The following is an 11,338-nucleotide window of genomic DNA, read 5'->3' as shown; positions in this document are numbered from 1 at the left end:
ATGATGATGATGATGATGATGATGATGATGATGATGATGATAATGATGATGATGATGATGATGATGATGATGATGATGATGATAATGATGATGATGATGATGATGATGATGATGATGATGATGATGATAATGATGATGATGATGATGATGATGATGATGATGATGATGATGATGATGATGGAGAGGAACAGAGAGGTGCAGANTGAGGGTTGGGGCAAGGTCTTACTCAGAAGATCCATCTAAATGGCCTTCACCACAGGAAGTGGGGGACTCATTGAAGCAGTACATTGTGGAGAATGGCCCACAGAGATGTTCTGATGGGCCAAACCCAAGATCAGGTATTATATTTTTTAAGTCCTCGAATAAAAAAGATTTATTCATGTAAACAGGCAAAAAACAAAAAAGGAGGGGGAGGGGGGCACTGTAAGATAATGGATAGGGGCGCACTGGCCCCAAAAGGTTGAGAAACACTGTCGTAGAGCCTCTGTAGGTGAAAGTGATGTTCCATCTTGTGTCAACTTATTTCTTCAGTACAGCCATCCACATATTTGAATCCTTGACAGTAGTGTTAGATTTGAAGTAACCCACAATTTTACAGGCCAGAGTTTGGATTGCCTCTCGGGTGTGGTTGAGAACATGATGAAAACAATAAATGTGTCTATTATCCAGCATTGATAACTGCAACAATGCTGTGGGTCCCATTAGCGATCATATCAGTGACCCTGTCTGTAATGTCCCACTCAACTCCAATGCCTCTCTAGCAGCATCAGCCAAGTTTTCTGCTGTGTGACACAGAGAACTTCTGAACTACTCAAAAGGCTTAAATTCTAATTTGTTCAACAAAAAATGGCATGTAACAGCAAAGTACACATCTATATTAATGGGTGTCCTCATATCTGCTGTGAGACAAATTGCTGTGGCCTGTTTATCCTCAACAATAGTTTCTTCTCTGGACTTTTTATAATGTATGTCCACCATGGCCTTCAAGGCCTTTCTACCTAGAAAGAGCAGTCAGACTGTTCTTTCTAGATTTCAGCTTTGCATTTAACACCATCCTCCCGCAGACACTAGTCAAAAAACTGTTGTTGTTTGGACTGAAACCATGGATGTACAACTAGGTTTTGGACTTCTTGACAGGCATCATTTGTCAGTGTGTTATTTTTAGTTCTAAAGTTCATACAAGTTTCAGTTTATTCAACTGTTTCACTTCTGTGCCTAGTCTCATCACTGAACTTAGATATATCCACTGAGTCAGTAGATGTACTGCATGGGGTACATTTAGTCTGGCTACAATACCCTATAAGGCCTTCATGCCTTCAGGTTCATGCTGCTTAAAGCCTGACATATTTGGAATTTCCCATCTATTTGCATCTCTAATTAATATTGGCTGGGTGAGGCCTGCAACCCATTTTAACTGGCTCTTCTTCTGATCCTTAAACCTAAATAAATTAAAAGAAACATTTGGGCACATACATACATTTATTTCTATTAAGAGATTTAAATAGACCCAATTTTAGTTTCCTGGAAGACTGAAACAGGCTTTTGTTAATAATTTGCCTCAATTTATCAGCAGCTGTGTTTCTTTTTTCATTTTTCAAAGTATTTTGATGAAAATTATAATTAAAACTTGATGTCTGTATCAACAGCACTTCATTGGGTTCTCATAGTTTGAACCTATAATGTGTTTTCTTTTTAGAATAAACCCTACAAAAATTTATAACAACAATACCACTTTATAATAAAGCTACCCTTATAAATCAATAAACAATGGGTTATTATTTTGTTAATAATGAAGCTGTAAACAATATAAAAACAATACACTAGCAGTTACAGTGCATCGTAGAATAACAACTGCCCATTTCTTTTGCAAACAGACAATAAGTTCCCACTTACAGTACATAGACAAACTATCTAGGCCAACCAGGTAAACCAGTCAAACCAGCCCCAGGCCATCAAAAGGTTCTGTGTGTGTGTGCATGTCCACTTGTCAGCATGATTAGAACATTACTTGCATACATATTTGAACTGATACTATTGAAATATGGACATGAAATAAAACATAAAATACAAAATAAAAACTGATATTTGTAAAACTATTTTATTTGAAAGATTGTAAAGATTCTCTAAAATTACAATCACTACAGCAGTAACTACTACAGAGTATAAATACACCTACAAAACATAAATTTAAATTTGCACAATTAATTACTAAGTGGAATAAGGAATAGTAGATACAATACAATGCAGAAAATGATTAGAATAAGAACTACATGTAGTATGCAGGGGTTGAGTACAACAAATACGGGTTGAGTTTAGGATCTGCTGATGCAAAGCTGCTGTTCTCATGCGCCTGGCGCCGATAGTATCTACGGAGGGCAGGACTACTGGGGTGATGCTGTCTCACATGAAGGAAGTATTCATCAGGGCGACTCGAGGTATAACCGCAGTCCTCGCACACAAAGATTTTGGACCGTCTCTGGCGATAGGCATACTGCTGGTGAACACCATGAATCTTCCTCATGTGGGACTCCAGAGAGCAACGCTGTGTAAAAGCTTTCTCACACAGCTCACACTTGTAGGGACGAATACCTGCAGAAGAAAAGAAGAAGAAAATGTTTTTAAATTATTGTGGATATAGTTTTACACGTAGAAGTTAGAGGTGTGTTTGCAAATGTCAGAGAAATACTGTATTTAAGGCCACCAGTATCAATAAGAATCACACTAAAATAAGCCTCGTTTTTAGGACTTCTTTTTAAAGCTCATTTGTTATTTTAGGTTTAGAGTTGATATAAAAGCCTTACTAAAGCATATTCTCTCTATACATGTGTGAGTTTTCTCCAAGAAATCAGTTTTCCTCCCACTGTTTCGAAACATGGACGTTAACTGGAGATTCTAAATTATCCTTAGGCATAGGTTTTTGTGGTGGTTTGTCGTGTGTCTTTGTTTCAAATTGGTAATCTGTCCAGGGGTACTCCGTCTCTTGCCTTTTGACTGCTGGAGAAAGGTACCAGCTCTCAAGATCAGGTGAGTTCTGAAAGATGGATGGATGTTCTGCACCATTACTGATTCAAACTTTGACCTTTGCGCTGAGGTACCAGCCTGTGAATCGTGTGTATTATAACATCTAAACTTAACATATAGTATAACTAAGACATTTTGCATCCGAATACAGTAGGTTTATATGAGGATTAATCGTTTTGTACCAATTCATGGACTTGAATGATGCAATGGTATCTGTAGAGCAGCTCATGTACTGATGCAGTTTTAGTATCAAATCTAGATTCATCGATCTTATACAGGTTAAGTTTTTGGTTGGTTTGTGTGTTTGTCCATCCGTCTGTTTGTCTCTTCCCCTCTTAGCGAGATTACTTAAAAACTGATTTTGATGAAATTTTCAGGAAATGTTGAGGATGTCACAACAACCACGTGATTAAATTCTAATGACGACTCAGTCAAAAGTCAAGTTCAAAGGTCAAGGTTACAGGTGACCCCATGCTCTAACTCTGCAACCATGTAACAGGAATGTCAAACTGCAAAGCTGGACACCTCACGAGTCAAGCATGATCCCTACTGATTTCAAGGTCAAGGGGTCAAAGATGAAGGTTACAGCTGACCTTTTTGTTAAACCTTGTTACCTCCACCAAGAAGGTTATGCTTTGAGACATGTTACCTGGTTTGTCTGTTAGCAAGATTACTGAAAAAACAGTGAACAGATCTGGATGAGATTTTCAGGAAATGTTGGGGTTGTCACAAAAACAATTAATACAATTTTCACAGTGATCCAGATCACTATCTGAATTGTACCATTTTTAATGACGAAGAGGTTTGCGCTTTCAGAGTCCTTCTAGTTAGTTGAATAAGATCCATCTATTGATGATGTATGTGTAGAAAGACAGACATTAAGCCTACCATGTTGGAGAAAACGTCCTGTTGTATATCTCCCCTCTGTCTTAAGTTTCCTGTGTTCTGTTCATGTCTGGTCTGCCTGCTGCTGTATGCTGACTGATAATTTATCTTCTAACTTTAATCTCACAAATGGATTTTTAACATAAAATCTCCATTGTTGGACACAGCAGGTTTTACTGCACACTGTTTCTGCAATAAATAAGATCATGTGAGGTCTAGCCTTTGTAATGGCCATATCACTGAGTTAAACCAGCAGAATGTGTCTCAATGAGACTCTGTTGGAGCTGCCTGCAGTACTGATTATTGCCCACAGGGTGACAGAATAAATCTACTGACAAACACAACCACTGGCCTGTCCTGCCCCATAACTGCAAATAAGTAACAAACTGAGTATGAATCATCAAAAACCATTTTAAATTCCATTTAAAATTATCCAGATAGTTGAAAAAACACTTAAAAGAACTACTTTGTGGGGCAAATTTCTTTTAGGTGTGCCCTACCTGCCTTATAGACCGTCCGTACTTGCTGATTTGTATCATCATTTTTTTTTCTCCATGTATCATGTCACATATTTTTCTGTCATGTAGTTTTATGACAGGACATTTTTACATTTAGAAATTATTTAGATTTTCTTCACTTTTTGCAATTTTGTTTTGCTGCAGCCTGATGCTACAATTTTTTTAAAAAATCTCAATATTTCACACCCAGTCTCCATATAGAATAAAAAATGTAAATTTATTTTAAAAACGTTTTAGCCTTTACTTAGAACTGAGTTAAAGCTCCTTTGGCAGCAATTACAGCCTTGAGTCTTTGAGTAAGATGCAACATGTTTGCATATCTGGATTGGGGGATTTTCTGCCATCCTACTTGATAAATCCTCTCAAGATAAGTCCAGTTGGATGGGGACTGTTGGTGAAGCCATTTCCAAATTTCTTCAGAGATGTTTGATAAGGTTCAAGTCAGGGATCTGGCTGGGCGATTCTAGTAAATTCACAGAGTTGTCACTAAGCCCTTCTGAGTTGTCGCCTTCGTGAAATTTGGGTCACTGTTATGTTGGAAACAGAACCTTCGGCCCTGTCTGAGGTCCTGAGCTCCGTGGAACAAGTTTTCATTGAAGCCAAACAATTGCATCATGGTTTCATCAGACCAGAGAATTTGTTCCTCATAGTTTTGAGTCCAAGCAGCATTGCTATGAAGTGCTAGAGCTGTTGCCTCATAGCTAGAAAGCACCAGAATCAGCCCCCACCTAGGGCCTTCCTCGGTGGAGTTTGCATGGTCTCCCCATTATCCAGGTACAGAAAATGAATGAATGAATGGATGGTCTGAGACTTTCAAGCAGCTTTCAATTGTTTTGCATTTAACAGAGGTTTCCATTTAGCCACTCTGTTATAAAGTCCAAATCAGTGAAGGTCTGCAGTTCTGGTTGCCTTCTGGAACTTAGTCCCAACTTCACACAGAATCTCTGAAGCTCAGTCCCCCTTCCTCCCTCAATGGCTTAGTTTGGTCAGGTGACAAGCTCTTAGAAAGTGTTTGTGCCAAACTTTTGTCCATTTGAGAATTAAGGAGGTCACTGTGTTCTTGGGAAACTTAATTGCAGCTTGCAGCTCAGATCTGTATCTTACAACAATCCTGTCTCTGAGCTCCACAGGCAGTTTTCTTGACTTTTTTTTTTTGCTTGGTTTTGGCTTTAGTATACATTGTCATCTAAGAGGTCTTCTATACAGAGGTGTCTCCCTTTCCAAATCATGCCCAAGTGGACTCAAGTCAAGGTGTAGAAACATCTCAGCAGCGATCAGAAGAAATGGGAGGCAACTGAGCTAAATTTCAAGTGTTGTAGCAAAATGCCTGGACATTGCTGTGAAAATAATGATTCTTAAAAAAAATAATACATTTGCAAATTTCATAAAATTCTGTTTAGTGGTTATTGAGTGTAGATCAGTGAAAAATAAAATTAATTTATATGATTGTAGCTTCAGGCTGCAACATAATAAAATGCAAAAAGTGATGAGGGATACTTTCTGAAGCCACTGCATTTGTACATTTGTTGAAAGATTTCTGAAGTGATCTTAAAGATTACAATACACATTCCTAACCTGTGTGTGTTCGCATGTGCCTCTTCAAGTCAAAAGTGTCATTGAATCCTTTGCCACAAAATCGACAAGGATGTCTCTTCACCAGGCTGTGGCACTTAAGGTGGCGGGTCAGCATACGCTGCAGGGGGAAGATCTTGTGGCACACTGAGCATCCAAAGTCACCAGAAACCGGGGAAGTGCGAGGGCGAGGCTATTAGGAAAACATAGGTCAGCAAAACTGATTAGTGATTATGACAGTTTTTGTGATATCAATCAGCTATATTAATGTTTTACCCATTTATGATTGTGTTCTTCTGGAAATGTTTTTAACTGTTTTGTGTGGGTAAGTACAGAATTGGAAGAAGAACAAGACTTGGTATACTCCTCAGTGCAAGAATTTTTGATCTCTCAAAGGATATTTTTAAGATGTGAGTAAATACAACAAAAGCTGTCATTATGGCACAATCTTAAATTTTACTTTAGATTTATCTTATTACTGACTACAATTAAAGTCATCATAGTGGGAGAGCTAACATTAATGTCAACTTTGTGGCTCAAATGTTATCTTTAGTTTATAATTAGACTCCACTGGCTTTATGCAAAATGTACACAAATCTACTCTCTGTCATGGTCACACCCTCAGTCTTGCAGTGGCATAGAGAGTAACAGGTAAACAAACTTCCTCACACCCTGTCCTATTTCACCATCTTTAGTAACCTTTGAGTATATACTTATGGATTACACAGTGTCTAAGAGGAAATTTTATTCTACCAGATGTCTTCTGGAGAATGTTGTAACTACAATTAAAGATTTGTTTTTGTTCTATTTAGTGCTGTGCATCAATACCACAAAACTGTGTACATTAAAACAGATTTTGAGAAGACTGGAAAGGAAGTGACATCATTCTGGTTTGAAAAAGTCTCACTTGAATTGGAAAGAGAGTAATAGTTTATAAGAAAGCCCTTGAATCACATACTGCTCATCATTAACTGAAAAAACATAAATAACCCTAGGTTTCTTTTCAGCACCGTAGCCTGGCTGACATTAGCCTTTTTAACAAAACACTTACACACTGCTTAGAGATTGCAGCAGAATTTAATTTGGGTAAACAATAGTTTCATCTAAATGTAACAGAGTTAATATTGTATAGAATTCCACTTGTCGTTACTTGTAATTTGGGTTCATGTGTAATGGGTGAAACAGCACCCCTTCTTGGTGGTTAGCCAGGATAAATGTAGTGAACACGGGGATCTCATTGCCAGTTGATGAGAGACTAGCACGAGGTGGGTTCCCTCACTTTAACACGGGTAAAATGTTCCGTTAGCATAATGCTAACATAAATGCTACTCCTCGTAAGGTGCTGTACCTGCTGTGACGAACCCAAGTCCTGACCAGTGCATATTCTGTTTTATGCAGGTACATATTGTTTTTAGTTCTTTGTATGTCTTCTTAATATAAATGTATTAAATACTGTTATTAGGCCAGTTCATGAGAGACGAGCACTTTTTCATCTCATCTTGTCTCTCGGCCATTATTTACACAACGCAGAGCAGAATTATTATTCGGACTGAGCTGAAATCGTTTCCGACTACATCTAGCGAGGTTACATAAAGTTATCTTTTAGACCCCATCCCAACCAAATTATTTGAGGCTTGACCCCTGATCATTACCTATGTTCAGGGCTCTCAAGTTATGATCTGAGCTTGGAGTGAGATTTTGAGCTGCTAGAAGTCGTTCGATGACGCCATCAACTAATTTGCATATTTGATGATGTTGATCAGACTGTAGGAGAGAGGAATATCAACATTGGCAAGACAAAAATGAGTAAAAAACATTCCAAATTTGTTTAGAACTACAAATTAACTTTATGAAATAATTTTATAAATTTGATGCATTGCCTGAACCCACACTACATAAATCACTTTTGTTAGAATATCAAATTTCACCAAAAGACAGTTTTGTGTTGTGAAATTGCCAGCTATACATTCAATCCTCCACTTTTATCCAGGGTTGGAACCACAGGGATTTATATTAGTGCTAGAGAGTCAGTGAAAAAACAATACATTAAAAATTATATCTACATTATATTCACATCCCACTTTGTAATCCAGGATGGGATCAGCAGCAGCTTTGCACACAAATGATTCTTTTGCAAAGTGGACACGCAGGGGTGCAGCTACCTACTTTCTGAGGGGTTTTAGTTATTTAGTTATAAAATACAATACTTGATCTTGGGTATGGTTCATCAGAACATTTCTGTGGGTCATTCTCAATCATGAACTGCCTCAGTGAGTCAATGAGTCCCCCACTTCCTGTGATGAAGGCCATCCTTGCCCAAGCCCTCTCCTCTGTTCCTCTTCATCATCATCTTCACCTCTCTGTTCCAGTTTCTCCTCTGTGGTGATTGACTTGCCATGTCTGCCTGTACTATTTTTCCCAAAATGACACAGTGGTGGTCAGCAGAAATTCAAACCCTCCTGGGCATCTAGGTCTTTGTGGCCTCACTAGTGGAACTAGTCCTACCTGATGTCATCTCTGGTCTCCTCTACAGCTGATCACTGACCTCATGTCTGTCTCCTTCATTCCTTCTTTGTGTTCTTCTCTAAGTCACATGGTCAAACAAGTATTATTTAATAGCTTTAAATAAATTACACATCTTGCTAATGCACTTTTTAATATAAATAATATTTTTAAATTAATTACTTTGTATTAATTGGCTGTTTCTACACTTCCAGCTAACATTAGACCAACCTGTCTCCTTCCTGTCTGTCCTGATTCTTTCTCTCCATCCTCTCAGCTGAATAACATGAACTTTGTGTTCAGGAGACTTCAAAAATACAGCAGTCAAACCACATTAAAAAAAACCGAAATCTTCATTTTAAATGATATCCTTGTTGGATATCAGTTACTGATTGGACACTTCATCTGATCAGACTTATCAGATTCATCACAACAGCTCTGTAGAGTTATATCCCAGAGGAGCCTTTTAAACTTCCAACTTCTGTAATTTATCTGCTCAGACAGACTTCCTGCTGTCTTTCAACCCCTATGAAAAGCTTTCTTTCATCCCTACAAAATCTTTATCCTTCTGCCTCTTCAGTTTTCTGCCTCTCCTTCTTTAGCTCTCTGTCATCAGATGACAACACGATAACATGATTCGAACGAAAACAATTGCGTCCCAGCGCATGCTCGAGGGTGTGTGTGTGTCGGGGAGGTGGGGGAACAGAAGGGGAGGTGATGAAGTGGAGGGACGCCTGATCCGTGACGTGTCTCTGTTATCGATCATATAATTAACACATGCGCAGACAGCTGGTAAATACAGAAAATACTGCCTGGATTTTTTTTCCTGTCATCGCTTTGGTGCTCCCTCTAACACGCCCCTATGCACCACATATACAATACTGCATACCCCATATTTTTGCGCCACTGTGGACACAGAGTGGAGCAGGTCTCCTCTTTGCAGTTAGATTGACCACTGTCAGAGCTTGGGGAAGTGGGCGGGGGTTAAGGCATGCTGCAGAATGATTGGTGCTTTCACACATGTAGTTGCCAAAGTCTCCAATAACACAGAAAAAAGTCAGTAGATTTGTTGCTAGTCGCTTTAAAAAAATGCCTAGAGGGATCTGAAAACTCGCTAAATTTAGTGACAAAGTCACTGGAGCAGCTACTATTGTGCTCCAGCCCGTGCAGAAAACATTGCGTTGCACATTAGTTCCTCTTAAAAAAAAAGTGTGTGTGTGTGTTTTTAGCGTGAGAAATCCAAAGTGTGGCATGTGAGCGTGTGCACTTCACAAAATGCGTGTGTCTCACGGTCAATGAGTGAGACTTGAGAGCCCTGCTTACATGCATTATGTTGTAGATCAGACAGACAGACAGACAGACAGACAGACAGACAGACAGATAGATAGATAGATAGATAGATAGATAGATAGATAGATAGATAGATAGATAGATAGATAGATAGATAGATAGATAGATAGATAGATAGATAGATAGATAAAACACCATTGCTACCTAAAGCATGTCTTGATGTCTCTTAGTCATGTGATCCGGTGGTGTCTAATAATTTTATCTAATGGAAGCATACAGCAAATTAAAGATTACTGAGTCAAGCACTGAACCCTGATGAACTCCATGACTAACTCTGGTGCATATTGAAGATTCTATATTACTGTATCATGTCTAAGCCTCTGTAAAAGAATATTGTAATCACTTATATAAAATCCATCATGGAGATTTAACAGGACAAGTATAGACACAAGTCCATTGTCTGAGGCCAGAAGAATATCATTAGTAACTTTAACCAGAGCTGTTTTTGTGCTATATGGGCTCTAAATCCTGATTTCAAACAGATAATTTCTGTCCAAATGCTCACAGAATTCATTTGGAATTTGTAACATGATTCAGCAGAGCTAAGACTCTTCATCAGTTTGACTACAATACTAAAAGAAATCTGGGACTGTTCTTGTTTTTCCCTATTAAGGTTGAATAGTATACAGTGATTTACGGTAGAATAGAGAATAGAATCATCTTTATTCTCATTGGATGGCACACATACACAATGGAAATTTAAATTTAAAGTAAATTGGGATTGTTATTGTTTTTATCATGACACTTTTTGAGTGTTTGTCATTTTTCCAAAGTAGTGTTGTGGTTGTATTCTACTTAATCACACCAGTCAGCTTTTACACCAGTTAACAAACAATAAAGGGGCCAAAATTGAGAAACCATTTATATTGAGTCTGGATACATTTTATCACAATAAAGGAACAACACTCATTTTACAAGGAAAGTGGAACCTTACCTTTGCTCTACTGACGAGGGCTAGTGTAGCTGGAAGACAGAAAGAGCCCATTTTGGACCAGTTTAGCCTGGTGTCTGACCCTGGTACTTCCGATCTGGTCAAAGTCTCTGGAGCTTTAACTGTTGTTGCTCCACATCCTGAAATGCCTGCTGGCTGAGGCACAGTGGGAGAATGATGGGTTTCTTCACTGAACATTATCTTTTCTGTAGTATTTTTTCTCTCTAAAAAAGATAAGGAAACAATGATTTACAGTTAGACAGTAAAAGGTCTATACATGTATTATGATGTAGAAGACAACAAATTTTACTCTACTTCTGATGACTCAAAATTAAATATAACAGAATACTGTTTTATTGTCAGAGGAATGACTTGATTCTTACCCATTGTGCTATCTTCTTTCCATTCATGTTTTTCTGGTTCCTTCCACTGCCATGCTCCACATGTGCCACGCTTCTTTTTCACAAGAAAAGATTTTGGCATTTTGTTGAATTTTTAGAAGTTATTTCTTCTTTTTTGCTTCTAGGTGTTCCACTTGACTCTCTGATTCAGGCAAACA

At 38.2% G+C, this 11,338-nt stretch overlaps 1 protein-coding gene across 1 annotated transcript; it reads right to left on the bottom strand.

The window, feature by feature from the left end:
- Positions 1 to 2,212: 2,212 nt before the first annotated feature.
- On the bottom strand, positions 2,213 to 11,338 carry zgc:171929 (uncharacterized protein LOC100124596 homolog). The gene is made up of 4 exons (XM_017404263.3): positions 11,163 to 11,338; positions 10,783 to 11,003; positions 6,000 to 6,189; positions 2,213 to 2,589 (listed from the first exon to the last, which is right to left on the bottom strand). Exons 1-4 carry the CDS (start codon positions 11,260 to 11,262, stop codon positions 2,267 to 2,269), a joined length of 834 nt encoding a protein of 277 aa, XP_017259752.1. The 5' UTR covers positions 11,263 to 11,338; the 3' UTR covers positions 2,213 to 2,266.

Source organism: Kryptolebias marmoratus, linkage group LG13 (assembly GCF_001649575.2).
Source record: "Kryptolebias marmoratus isolate JLee-2015 linkage group LG13, ASM164957v2, whole genome shotgun sequence".
NCBI lineage: Eukaryota > Metazoa > Chordata > Actinopteri > Cyprinodontiformes > Rivulidae > Kryptolebias > Kryptolebias marmoratus.
This window is presented reverse-complemented; position numbering and strand designations above follow the sequence as displayed.

Excerpts from the sequence above, each read along its gene's own strand:
- zgc:171929 (XM_017404263.3), bottom strand. The coding sequence starts at position 11,262 with ATGCCAAAATCTTTTCTTGTGAAAAAGAAGCGTGGCACATGTGGAGCA. Across the intron at positions 6,190-10,782 it reads CCCTCGTCAGTAGAGCAAAG|CCTCGCCCTCGCACTTCCCC; the intron begins GTAAGGTTCCAC and ends TTTTCCTAATAG. Across the intron at positions 2,590-5,999 it reads GCACATGCGAACACACACAG|GTATTCGTCCCTACAAGTGT; the intron begins GTTAGGAATGTG and ends TTTCTTCTGCAG.